The 14,131-nt window shown below is 39.9% G+C and overlaps 2 protein-coding genes across 2 annotated transcripts; one reads left to right on the top strand and one right to left on the bottom strand.

Moving 5' to 3' along the window:
- Nucleotides 1-384: 384 nt before the first annotated feature.
- On the bottom strand, nt 385-4,544 carry pdap1b (pdgfa associated protein 1b). Its single transcript, XM_084926557.1, has 6 exons — nt 4,405-4,544; nt 4,047-4,138; nt 3,397-3,501; nt 3,138-3,259; nt 2,705-2,856; nt 385-850 (listed from the first exon to the last, which is right to left on the bottom strand). The coding sequence occupies exons 1-6, from the start codon at nt 4,415-4,417 to the stop codon at nt 783-785; spliced, it is 552 nt and encodes a 183-aa protein (XP_084782683.1). The 5' UTR covers nt 4,418-4,544; the 3' UTR covers nt 385-782.
- Nucleotides 4,545-4,806: 262 nt separating this feature from the next.
- Nucleotides 4,807-9,582, top strand: bud31 (BUD31 spliceosome associated protein). The gene is made up of 4 exons (XM_084926558.1): nt 4,807-5,121; nt 5,559-5,681; nt 6,956-7,122; nt 9,098-9,582. The coding sequence occupies exons 1-4, from the start codon at nt 5,028-5,030 to the stop codon at nt 9,146-9,148; spliced, it is 435 nt and encodes a 144-aa protein (XP_084782684.1). The 5' UTR covers nt 4,807-5,027; the 3' UTR covers nt 9,149-9,582.
- Nucleotides 9,583-14,131: the final 4,549 nt, after the last annotated feature.

Raw genomic sequence — 14,131 nt, forward strand, 5'->3', positions numbered from 1 at the left:
GTGCCATGAGCTTTTTCATGTCATAGAATGAGTGTGGCATCTGGGACACCGGTCAAATCTTTATTTAAATGCTCCTAATTATTGGGTTGCAGGTAATGCTTCCATGCATTATACCAATGACTACCACACTTCCAAAGCCATATTTTACTCATTTTAATTTATCAGTTACATTAACTGATAACTATTTGGTTTTTTAAATCTACCTAATGAATGCTGTCTAAACCTGCAGTGAATCAGCAGACTCCACAAAGTAAATATCAGCAATAGTAACTCATCTGACTTCCATATCAGCGGACCCAGACGTGGACTCTTGCACCTGAAGTTACAAAAGTCTCCTCTACACCAGGACATACCGGTAAAGAAGCAAATAAATGAACAGACACATTTCACTGGTTCATCTTATTAATCTGAAATATTTTCATGAGTCAGTTATATACAATGTCAGTGCCCCCTCCCCCCCAAAAAACAAAACAAAACAAAAAAGAGTGGCAAAGCTCAGTTAGGAAAGTTGAAATTGTACAATGATGAGTTTACCATGTTCAATATCGAGGGGTTCATCCCAATGTACGTGAATTTGATTTCAATTGTAGCTTTACTTCCTGGAAGGAACGAGGCCGTTATTCCCACACCAAAATATACACAACCCCTCTTCACTGGTGTCTCCTCCGACGGTCACACGTTACAGTAAATATCAAATACTCTTCATAGATCTTCCTTTAAAAATAGTCAAAGATATATTGCCTCAGTCCATGCGCAAGTGAAAACGCTTCGGACACTGTGCATCATTTGAGAGATAGGGAGTTTATTCCTCTAGCTGCTGCTGCTGCCGCCGCCGCCGCCGCTTCTTTTGCTGCAATGAGAAAATTCAAGATGAAAACAACCAGTTGTTGTAGTGGACCTAGGATTGATTAACTACTACTGAACTACTAATCCACGACTACTGCAAATGCTGGGATTGTGTCAATACATTTCTGGAATCAGACTAGACATCATTACATGCTTAATAGACCATCTCAGAGCAGGAAATCAGTCACATGAATCACAATTTTTTTTGGAGAGGACTAAGCAGGATTAAGTACTTTGTCAGCTTTCTTAATTTAATTCTGAACTTCAGTGTGCATGACTCAAGTCACAGCCTGACCTGACAATCAGAAATGTATCTACACATGGCAACAACTGGGTATTATTGTCAAAAGTCTGTTTGACAGCAATAAGTGAGTACATTGTTAGCACAAGGATGAGACAAAATGTAATAAGCTTCAACTGTGTTTTGTGTTCTGCCAGTGTAAACAAGAGAGATTTATCAACACTAACAAGTTTATTAAAGTACACCTAATATGCTCTTTCTGACTTTTGTATCAGCTGTGGACACTCATGTTATCAAGGTCAACGGTAAAAAAAAAAAGAAAAAAAGTTCAGGCTTCAAACTGCTCCAAACACTCAGACAGGGTTTTTTTCTACTGTTGGCTCTGTATGACGTGAATTAGAGCAGAGATCCTGAACATAGTCATTTCAGGAAGATGGCTCTGGCATGAGCACAGAAGCCTCGCCCACCTGTTGTTTCAAGCCTGCTGGCTGGGCGGGACAGCCAATCAAGAGAAAGGTTTGTCTTAAAGGAGGAGACACTAAAACAGCCTACTGCAGACAAAGGACATACCGAAATGCTCAACCAAAGACTAGTATGAGAAATATGGATTCTTTTTGAAATGGGAATCATTCAAAGCTATTCTAAAGGAGTGGAACTGAAAACAAGCGTAACAGATCAATGCTGGGAGATACAAGTATGGCAAACATCAATTACAATACTGCCATAACTGTGACAATCTGGCTTTGTAACACCAATAATAACACTTTGACCATTGCTGCAACTCCTCAGGAAAAGTGCAGAGTAATCGTGCTTGCCCTCCACTTGGTATAAGACACAAGAAAAACAAATATGAGCTAATGGGAGAGAAGTGGGACATATAGCACTTGCAAAATAAGGCAGGGGCACTCATTCAGGTTTTGTACAATGTAACAGGACAGTGATTTGTCCCTCAACTAAGTCTTATCACCACTTTAAACTGTAAGACATATATTGTTATGTTGTATGACTGCCATTGAGTATTGAATTAGAAAAACAAGGTTTTAGGTAAATTATTTTAATTGATTTAGTAAACATAAAAAACACTTTATTGTAAGAGCCTCTCCTTGCTGAAAGTCAGTGAGGAAAGTAACTTATTTATTACTAACTGAAAACTGGAGATAAGATGAGTAAAAACATCATAAAACAAGTTCGGAGGTAACAGAAAGTGGACTGGTACTCCTATAGCACCTTTCCATTTTTAAACGGCGGTCTACAATCACACACAATAAATTAGTGTTTTTATCTAACCCTAAGCACCTTTTAATATGTAATATTGTAAACTAAACCTGTTACAATAATAAATATATAATACATACTGTATACTATTAAAAATAGTATGTATTTTCACTCCTCCAGCTGCCCTTAAGATGTCATCGAAAAGAATGCTGAACACTAAAAAAAGTAATAGGGTGTAAGGTGTGCCAATAACAGTGCAGTTTTTCCGAAAATAAATGTAAAGAATTCACTTTCATTGCCAGTTTTCCTCACAGGAAACTCAACATTTACCACCTGGTGTTTAATTCAGTCTGTGCTGTTAAATAACCACTTATGAAATGCCTGCACAGCTGAGGTACTTACCTTTTTTCTCCTCTTCTTTCTTTCTCGCCGCATCCTCTCTCTGTTTTCTAATGATGGCGAGGCGAGCGAGGTCAGCTTTGGCCTGGTCTGTCTTGCCGGCCAAGTGCATCTTCATGTAACGCTCCTTGGCCTTCTGCTTCTCGATCTCTTCTCTGTGCAGAAGAACATGTTTCAAGGTTAGAGGAATGACAGGAGTTCAGTTTTCCTGTAATGTTCTACACACAAAAAGCCTTTATGACACATAGTCACCTCAGATTAGATTTGTGTGTACCAAACAGCTTTTTCTCAAACTGTTAACAATTTGCGCTTCAGGTTCATAATCCACAATAGTCCAAATCTCATAAGCTCATTGAAAAGGTTTCATTTAATACTATACTTTCAAGTAAAGTCCCCTATTGGCACTAATACAAGGTGACAGGCTGATGACACACACCTCTCTCTCCTTGACAATTGCCGGGGCTCTTCCAGCTCAATCTGCGTCACCTTCTTGGACTTCTGAGCCACTCTGTTGGGGTTCTCAATTTCTATCAATCCCTCGACACCGGCTCTCCTCCTCTGCAGACAAACACCAACATCTCATACAGTGCAAGCCAAACACTAACAACATATTGAGATCATAAGAAGTGCTTTAAGTGTGCACATTAAATAACACATTGGCCTTTATGTACATGATGGAAAAGCTGTGGCAGTACCTGGGAATCTTCATCATCGCTGTCCTCTGATCCAGAACCTGGTAGCTTCTCCTCTGCTGTGTCATTCTGAGCTGCACCTTCCTGCTCCTGCTCTTCTTGCTCTTGCTACAATACATAAATGACTGTTATTTTTTACATAATACATAATAAAGATGTTTAACTAATCATCTAATCGCTGAGATACTTTAAGAAAAAGAAGTGCAATTTCAACAATACATCTCAATTTCTCTACATGATATATTTTTATAAAATGGCATAACCCCCTCCCTTTTTTGGTAGCTCATTAAATAAAAAGGTTCTATAGCAGATGGTGAAAACTGTAACTTTTCAGTCATTTACTTGTTTAGCTGTTACTTAATCACTTTGGTTCGGTATGAGTTGTTATGGGGGGGACTGGCTTTTCTTTTTCAATAAGAAAACCTATGAAAAAAGTGGGCCGGACTGGATTCTTTGCTGGACCGATTCTAGCCCCCTTGCCTTATGTTTGACATCTCTGACGTAACAAGGATAACTTTCAATCAGGAGTGTCTAACAAAAATGTATCCGGCTATGTTTTATTCTTTTCAGCTGTTTTCGCGTTGCATTGTGGGAAGTGTAGTCTCCAGCCGGTCTACTTGTGTGGGACATGACTGAGTGTACACTCCACCAACCTTTCTCCTCTCCTTTTCTGCCTTCATCTGGGCATCTATCTCTTCGGGGCTGGTGTACGTCCGCATCCGACCCTTGTGGCCACCTTTCTTACCTGGAAGGACGACGAAAAACACAGATGTAATCGCATTTTGTACAGAGCACGAAAGAAAGAGCGGACAGACAGGCATCAGATGAATCTGGGCAGTTTATAGACATGCTGGCACAGGCCTGCTTAATGCTGAAACATCATTCAGAGCGTAGTTATGCGAGTTAGAATGCCGCCCCTGCGGTACATGTCGATCGGGTGGCTAACAGCGGACAAACAAACATACAAAAATGATTTCAGTCCATTCAAACAACTTTTAGAGTCACTCTTACCTCCTTTTGGCATTTTAACAAACTAAGTCTTTACTATAAAGTCCCTAACCAGTGAACACTGACAGAAAACATAAATGTGGCGGCAGCGACACAAACTGACAGCTGGCTAAACTCACAGTTGCGATAAGCAGCAGTATATTTTGAGTTGTCCAAGGATATGCCGGCTCATAAATAGTGAACACATGGGTTTTTTTTGGTAAGCCCATATGCCGCTATGAACCACACATAAAATATTCCAAGAAACGTGTTAGTTTTTTTCCAAATAACATTGGCTATCGTAGTGTAGAAATCTAAATAATGCCCTTAAATGTAAGGCAATTTGTAAGACTGCTAAAGTGATGCAATAGACCAGGCCCGACAGTAAAACATACTTAACCGTACGAAATAAGTATTTTAGGGGAACTTGCATAGTTTATTAGTCTGAGACAAGTTTTAAGAAGTTACTTAACGCCTTTATAAAGAGGTTATCTTAAGTTTCGCGCAATGACGTCGTTCGAGAGACGGAAGGCCTTTTAATCAACCCCCGCATGTGACGTCATATATACGCGCCTGAGAGGGGCTCGTAAGACAAACAGGAAAATACTTAGAGCGTTTTGTTGCATTTTTAGCTAAACAGAGACAAAATGCCAAAAGTAAAGAGGAGTCGAAAGCCTCCCCCAGACGGCTGGGAGCTAATTGAGCCCACTTTGGACGAGCTGGATCAGAAAATGAGAGAAGGTAGGCCAGGGAAGTTTCTCGGGGTGATCGGCCGTGGGGCTGTATGCGCAAAGTGCGTCCTGTGTATGACACTGTGAAGCAGCATGGTCTCCCCACACTGATGGATTCGGGTTATTCAGTTTCAGTACATGTTTATATTTGAAACACAAGTTGGCTCTCACCTGAGTTATGTGATGTACCCACAGTAAAAAATTGGGGTGAGGTGGGGTGGGGGCGGCGGCAGTGGTTTTCCTGTTCACATCAGCTACATCCGGTAACTGGGAAGAAATGGGAAGCTCACCTGGCCCATCATATTTCTGCTTACAGGTGCCAAAATCCTGTGTGGGTTCACCAGATTAATACATTGCATTGTATCAGTTACCCAAGGCAGGTAGTCCTTGTGATGTCATGCTCCTGGTATCAAAGCTAACCATCCTGAATCTTGTTCTGTGTTCTAGCTGAAACTGAGCCGCACGAGGGGAAGCGAAAGGTGGAGTCCCTCTGGCCCATTTTCAGGCTGCATCATCAGCGGAGTCGATACATCTATGACCTATTCTACAAAAGGAAAGCCATCAGTAGAGGTGGGCACAGCCAGTTGAAGTGTTTCCATTACACAGGTTGTGTTTAGGGCAGCTATGGACCACTGCTAGCACTTTCATCTCCTTGGAGGACCACTTTAGTCTTCAAGTATTACAAAAAAACCCTAGCAAACAAACAAGAAAACGCCCACAAAATATTTCAAAAAATGTAGTTTTGTTGTTGTTTTTTTAAAATTTCAGATATTGTATAACAAAACAAAACTGCACAAGTAAACACAATTTTTTTCTAACTTCCAAATGAAGCCTTTTATTGAACTACCAAATAAACAAATTGGCACTCTCTTTCTGGCCAGACACGTGACAGCACTTCTGCTAATATTTTGTTTGTATTTAACACAATAAAATATAGACATAAGTGTACACAATAGTTTTTGAGTGCTAGTGAAAATGGTTTTCTTTACAAATAACTCTCTCACTGAAACACTCACAGCCAATCCCTCAACATGTTTGTACTCTGCTCATTTTGCCTTCGTATTAAATAATTTTTTGCTTTTTAAAGAACTTGTTTTAACATTGCACTCAACAACAAACAAATCCTCCCTAACAAAAAAGGAATTTCAAGGGCCAAATTGCATTATATTTCTTCACGTCAATATACAGGCTGAAAGTGGCCCCTGGGCTGTGAGTTTGAGACCCCTGGTCTAGGTATACGCATTCATAGTGCACTTACTCGGACTATACATGTGGAAAATGCATCTATGAAAAGCCATCAGTGTCTTCATTTGGTCCGGAGACTCGTGGCATTGGTGGCTGGGAAGAAACTCTTATGTCATGGCATCAGCAGCTTGTTTTGAAATGCAGTAAAGGCTAAAGCTAAAAATGTTTTTAAATAACATTAAAACGCTGGGGGGAAAAAAACACTGAAACAATAATCCTCTCTCCCCGAGGTAATTTGTACATTGACGAACTCTGGTAGGAGGTACAGGATTCCCTCATGTAAGCCTAACCACTATACTCATTTGTTCTTCTGTTAGTTAAACCGATTAATGAACATGACAGAGAAGTGGTTTTTGAGGTGAATATTTCAAATGATAATTATTAATTGTTATTCATTCATTCATTCATTCATTCATTCAAGTGTGTATGCCTGCTTAGGGTTTTTGTCTTGATTTGTGTTGATGTCTAATTATTGATGCAACAGTTGCCTGATCCAGGACGAGTTTCTTCTATGGGAGATGGTAAAGGTATCTTATCTTAACATTTCCTGTACTGGAATGTACAAGATATCAAACCTGTACTGTGTTTCTTCCTTGCAGAGCTATACGAGTACTGTATAAAGGAAGGCTACGCAGACAAGAACCTCATTGCCAAGTGGAAGAAGCAGGGCTACGAGAATCTGTGCTGCCTGCGTTGCATCCAAACACGAGACACCAACTTTGGAACCAACTGCATCTGCAGAGTCCCCAAGAGCAAGCTGGAAGTTGTAAGTCTGGCAGTATTTTAGCATTTCTTGCTAGAATCGTCTTTTCAAACAGTTTACAAGGAAACAACAGTTTGAGCTTGTTTCTGTTTAGACAGAATTTGTGTGTTTGTATGAAGAAAACACAAAAAGGAAACAGAAAAGGAGACTAGAAAGCTGAAAACGTGACTGTCAAATTGAAGAAAATATGAGCTTATTTTCTTGATCAAGCAAACACGTTCAAAGTATTCAGCCCCTTGAACTTTTCCACATTTTGTCACATTACAGCCACAAACATGAATCAATTTTATTGGAATTCCACGTGAAAGACCAACACAAAGTGGTGTACACGTGAGAAGTGGAACGAAAATCATACAGGATTCCAAACATTTTTTACAAATAAATAACTGCAAAGTGGGGTGTGCGTAATTATTCAGTCCCCTGAGTCAATAGTTTGTAGAACCACCTTTTGCTGTAATTACAGCTGCCAGTCTTTTAGGGTATGTCTCTACCAGCTGTGCACATCTAGAGACTGAAATCCTTGCCCATTCTTCTTTGCAAAACAGCTCCAGCTCAGTCAGATTAGATGGGCAGCGTTTGTGAACAGCAGTTTGCAGATCTTGCCACAGATTCTCGATTGGATTTAGATCTGGACTTTGACTGGGCCATTCTAACACATGGATATGTTTGTTTTAAACCATTCCATTGTTGCCCTGGCTTTATGTTTAGGGTCGTTGTCCTGCTGGAAGTTGAACCTCTGCCCCAGTCTCAAGTCTTTTGCGGACTCCAAGAGGTTTTCTTCCAAGATTGCCCTGTATTTGGCTCCATCCATCTTCCCATCAACTCTGACCAGCTTCCCTGTCCCTGCTGAAGAGAAGCACCCTCAGAGCATGATGCTGCCACCACCATATTTGACAGTGGGGCTGGTGTGTTCAGAGTGATGTGCAGTGTTAGTTTTCCGCCACACATAGCGTTTTGCATTTTGGCCAAAAAGTTCCATTTTGGTCTCATGTGACCAGAGCACCTTCTTCCACATGTTTGCTGTGTCCCCCACATGGCTTGTGGCAAACTGCAAACGGGACTTCTTATGGCTTTCTTCTTGCCACTCTTCCATAAGGGACAACTTTGTGCAGTGCACGGCTAATAGTTGTCCTATGGACAGATTCCCCCACCTGAGCTGTAGATCTCTGCAGCTCGTCCAGAGTCACCATGGGCCTCTTGGCTGCATTTCTGATCAGCGCTCTCCTTGTTCGGCCTGTGAGTTTAGGTGGACAGCCTTGTCTTGGTAGGTTTACAGTTGTGCCATACTCCTTCCATTTCTGAATGATCGCTTGAACAGTGCTCCGTGGGATGTTTAAGGCTTGGGAAATCTTTTTGTAGCCTAAGCCTGCTTTAAATTTCTCAATAACTTTATCCCTGACCTGTCTGGTGTCTAAATCCAATCGAGAATCTGTGGCAAGATCTGAAAACTGCTGTTCACAAACACTGTCCATCTAATCTGACTGAGCTGGAGCTGTTTTGCAAAGAAGAATGGGCAAGGATTTCAGTCTCTAGATGTGCAAAGCTGGTAGAGACATGTAATGTGACAAAATGTGGGAAGTTCAAGGGGGCCGAATGCTTTTGCAAGCCACTGTATATAAAATAGCCAGTATGAAAAGATGCTGAAAGGATGATCCTCTCGTTTTTCTTTCATTTGTGACAGAAAGAAGTAGCTTATGATCTGCTTCTATTAAAAAAACGTTTTTGCTTAGTTTTACAGAAAATTACACAAAAAACAAGTTATGGGAATATATTGTGCAAGATGTTTGAACCAATATAAAAGCCCAGATAAATATCCTACTTGACTCCATCTTTTTTTTGTGAGGTGTAGTCTTTATGTAAATCTTTAAAATAAAAAAAGATATGTCAGGAGACTTGATGATGTTTATGTATTTTAATAAGCAAGAATTTGGAGTTATAAATACCTGTCTGACCTCTGCTGTGTCTTTTTTCCCTGCAGGGAAGGATCATTGAATGCACCCACTGTGGATGTAGAGGATGTTCTGGCTAACCCTTACTTGTATTTTTGGACTTGTGATTTTTCTGTCAGAACCTTGAAGCAACATTATCTTTTTGGAGTCGCCTTCATGTAAAATAATCTGTCATTTTCCCATCCATCACCCCGAGTTGCCATTATAGGGGAGAAAAACAGTGGAAAAATGATAATACACCAAGAGGGGCCGTGTTGAGTATATTAATTTTCTGTTGCATTGTTTTTTTTGTTTTTGTCTTTTTTAAATATCTCGCTAAAGCTTGCAACTCCAAAAGAACCAACTTAAGACCGGTTGTTTCTGGGTCAGGTCATTCCAGCAAGACAGCCACTGTGGAGGTCATTTCTAATGTGCTTGTTTCATTTAAAGCGCAGTGTTTAAATTTTCCATCACTTTAAAGCTTAAGATTCATCACTGTTATAGTGCAGTTTTAAATAAAGTGTTTCAGATTGTCTTGCTGTCTTGTTTTGCTTTTTTGTTGTTGTTGTTGTTGTTGTTGTTGGGGGGCGGGGGAGTTGTGTGTTTTGTTTTGTTTTGTTTTTCCAATCAAATAGACTCTAGACTTTAATAGTCTTCATCTGAAGAAGAGTATATTTTACGTAAATAGCTTGCTGAGGACAAGTTCTGATTCTGTTTGTCGTGTTAAAATAAATCACTGAAAGGCTGAAGGTCTCAAAGATTCGTGTGTAATCATAAAAATGAGATTTGGATGATTGAGGATGGGTACTTTGCATTTGCATGTTCTAAGTATAAAATATTGATGTAATATTTTGTATGTGTTTAATCGCTATAATGGCGCAAACCTCCACAAGCATGTAGCTTTAAAAGTTATGGAAGTAAAGATTTGCAAATTAAATCAAGACCTCGGTTATATCAGTGAACTTTTAATAATTCAAAATGCCAGGCTGTGTCTCGACTTCAGATTAATAATCTATAGCAAACATATTATGATTATGCATTATATACACCCGCATACACATCATGAACAACAATAACTGTGATCCAATAATGAAGTCACTATTAGGGCGTCATATAGTGGGCACATTATAGTGGAAATATAGCTCATGTAACATATGACACAATCTTTTTCATATTATCAGAGGTCCCTCATGTACGGAGATCATTTATGTATAAAAAAATATTTACTCCAACAGTGACACAGAAATTACAGAAAAAAACTGCTGAGAATTCAGGATCACAAGTGGCTCATAAAATTAATCGTTTTTAAATGTCACAGCTTTCTTACTTACTTTTCTTTTTTAAATGCAATTTTAAACTGAATTACAAATGCAAAACTTTTCACTTGCAATACCAGATAAGGCCCACCAGGGGGAGGTGTACCTTTGTCCATATTTCTTTATGGACAACAATTTGTCAGACAATACTTGCTTTATTCATTTTGATGTTTGAAAACGGGGTTAAAATAAGTGTATTTGTAGATTTGATCTAATGTATTTGTCTGTTTGACTCCTGGCTTATTAAAAGAGCCAAGTTAATGTTCCTGTATTCTTACAGCCCACTTAAAAATAAATAAATCCAGTTGTAGTCCTACCTTTTCATGAAGGAGCTCTTGCACAAGGAAAGACCTAATTTTGAGATTTAGGCATAATTTTCCTGTACACAGACATAAACAGATACACTGGTAGCACAATACAGGAAGAAATGCAAGATTCCAACAGAAGCCTACAGTACTGTGCAAAAATCTTGAGCCACCCCACATTTCTTTTTATTTAGAATAACTTTATTATCCACAGTTTATTATCAATGTACAATTGTCTTTGGTTCACCAAGTTATAAATCAATCAAGTGACTTCATATCAACCCCCACATATACATGTACAAAAAAATGTCATTACAAAACTTCAATACAAAGATAAAAACATATCAGAGCATCTAATTATTCAGTATACTAATTGCTCTGTTTCAGTAAATAACTGCATCCATTTCCAATTTTTCTAGAAAATTCCAAAGAAATAAGGAGTGACTGACACTATAACATTTTGTAACTTGGGTTTTTCCTGTTGAATTAAAAGATGGACATTACGTGCAGACTTTAACAAAGGAAACACAAAGCAGTGACTCAATGCCATCTTTATTATTTTGCTCTTTACATTGCAAAGATCAAAAAGTTTTGAACTTGGTGATTAAAAAACTGCAGATGATTTCCACTGTTTTCTTTAAAAAAAATAAAGTTTAATGAGAGGAGAATCGGCATTATGGAATAACATCAGTTCATGTTCAATTTCACGAACAAAAGAAAGTGATTTCAGAAGCACAAGTGTGACCACACAGAGCACACCTGAGCACAAAACAGACATGCTACACAATGTCTTCATAAGCAATATCATCTGATTTGCTGCTTGCTGCTAAAACTCTACAGACATCTATGAAAAGTCAAGTCATCAGTGAAAGTGAAGAAATGTAGTTTTAAAAAGCAAAATCACAGATAATATTTATCCATACTATATAATATTGATAGATCTTAATTTTCAGGTGTTTTCATTTGGTAGTTTTTAATCATCAGAATAAAACACAAATGTATGAACAGTGCGGTGACCCTCCTCGGCTTGTATTTGTAGGTCACATAACTATTGGGCGGAGGTGAAGAAGTCTAGCTGCCTAGCTGTCGTCAAGGGGCAACTGTGGCTTCGAGGACATAAGGAGCTGGCCTGACTCTAATGCATACTAACTCATCCAAGCATGCATCACACAGCTGATTCACAACTGTCCTTGTTGCGCTTAATGCTTCACATCCTTGTGTGGACTCACACTTCAGAGAAAAGCTAGAGCAGGGTGCTTTTATTTTAGATGAGCTTTAGATCATTTGAACAGGACTAAATGTTAAGAAAATAGACAAACGAGCCCCTTTTTACTGTAAAAACCAAGCAGCAAGTTAACGGCTCTCATTTAGACAGGCAGCATTCAGCATGTCACTTTTATATTACTCCTTCTTTTATTCATATGCATCTAAAAGTGAGTATCAGTGAGTGGTATTACAAGTTGCGGATCAATCTTAGAGAGTCTCATGTTTGCAAGAGGGTCTGCAGAGGAGAAACACTGCAAGGTGTAAAACTTAAACCTCGAGAAACATTTTGCTCAAAGACACTCAGTAATCTCCCATTACAGCTACGCTAGGAAATCACACACTAACCGGCAGGTCCGGGTGATGCCAAGGGCAAACAGAAAAACTGGGACTGGGACAATCGCCCAACAACCGTGTGAGATTGAACCTCCACCTCTTCTGACTTCAAGGTTTGGGGATGAAGGAACGCAGCTGTTTGGACCCCCCAGTTCTAAACAAATGTCTCCTCCTCCAGAAAATCTTATGTACGTTCAGATATGTTTTATTTTGACAGTGCACGAGCACCTGCGGACCACTTATGTGCACCCCTGTACATAAGGTCCCTCAACCATTGAGCATGGGTGGGCAAAAGAGCACCCCTCCATCTTAGTAGGATCGCAAATCTAGCCACAAGGGAGGCGAAGACAGTGTGCAACACTGTTACGAGGTCAACCGAGAGATTTTGAGGAACTTACAGAGGTGGGAAATGTACTTAAGTAGAATTTTCAGGTATTTGTACTTTACTTGAGTAGTTCTTGACAACTTCTACTTTTACTCCTTACATTTTAAAACAAATATCTGTACTTTCTACTTTAACGTACTTCGCGATAGCTTGGCCAAAGTGGCTGAAGAAGGGCAGGAGACTGATCCTGTATTTCCTGTGTTTCACCACAACAGACCAGTTGCGGTGAAGAGAGAGCTGAGTGTGAAAGCGAAGCTCTCAATTTACCGGTCGATATACGTCCCTACCCTCACCTATGGTCATGAGCTGTGGGTAGTGACTGAAAGAACAAGACTGGATACAAGTGGCGGAAATGGGCTTCTTCCAAAGAGTGGCTGTCCTCTCCCTTAGAGATAGGGTGAGAAGTTCAGCCATCTGTGAGGGGCTCAGAGTAGAGCTGCTGCTCCTTCACATCGAAAGGAGCCAGTTGAGGTAGTTCGGGCATCTGACAAGGATGCCTCCTGGGTGCCTCCTGGGTGAGGTGTTCCGGGCATGTCCCACTGGGAGGAGGCACCGGGGCAGACCCAGGACACGCTGGAGAGATTTAATCAGTCTGTCTATTCTCTCCATCTGTCAGCTGCTGCTGGCTTTTCCTCCTCCTCTTCCTCACACACTGCTGAGTTTGTCCTGGTGGATCATCAGGGGTGCAAAGCCTCACAGATGATGTGCAGCAGTGGGTCCCTCAGTCTGTCCTCACTCTGGACACTTGCAGTTGTCACACATGGAAATCAAATGTGCGATAAGCTGCAGGATTCAAACACAAGTGTAACTTATAAATACATGCTCATACTTTTATTACACAATCAGAAAGAAAGAAACAGAGAGAGAGTGCAGGACAGACAGACAGGTGACAGTCTCAGGTGTATACACTGCTACAAAACAGCACAAGAGAAGGAGGATTTAGTGTTTGTGTTATTACGAGTGCTAAACAAGAAGAGTTCCCAGATGGTACAGTGGACACATGTGTGACTCCTGTGATTACAGCATCTTTCTTTCAGCTTAACGAGTGAACCGTCAGCTCGTTCAAACACACGTTAAAGTCCGTTTGGCTCGACACCACCGAACAGAGGCAGCAATATAACATAGCTAACATTAACAGTGCAGTGAATCCTGCTTGTGCCGTGATATTCATGACTGCAAACCCAGCAGCATCACTGACTTTCAGCTTGTTGTGTTTGTGGATATATGACTGACTTTAATTATCCATAAAATCATCACATTCTCTGTAAGATTAAGGTCGACTATTGTATTATATTTTAAAGGCTTTAAAACCAAGTAAATGCTGAAAGTACAAACATCGCTAATGTCACATAACTTTGCCGACAAGTGGCCAACAGTAATGTTTTAATGTTCTTCATTATTAAACATTCGCACATAAATAAGTGACATAATATTCAGTACTTACTTTTAACAGTTTACTCTTTGGCCGCTCCGCCTCTG

Source organism: Perissodus microlepis, chromosome 4, assembly GCF_051167445.1.
Source record: "Perissodus microlepis isolate ML-2025 ecotype Zambia chromosome 4, ASM5116744v1, whole genome shotgun sequence".
In the NCBI taxonomy this organism is placed as follows: Eukaryota; Metazoa; Chordata; class Actinopteri; order Cichliformes; family Cichlidae; genus Perissodus; species Perissodus microlepis.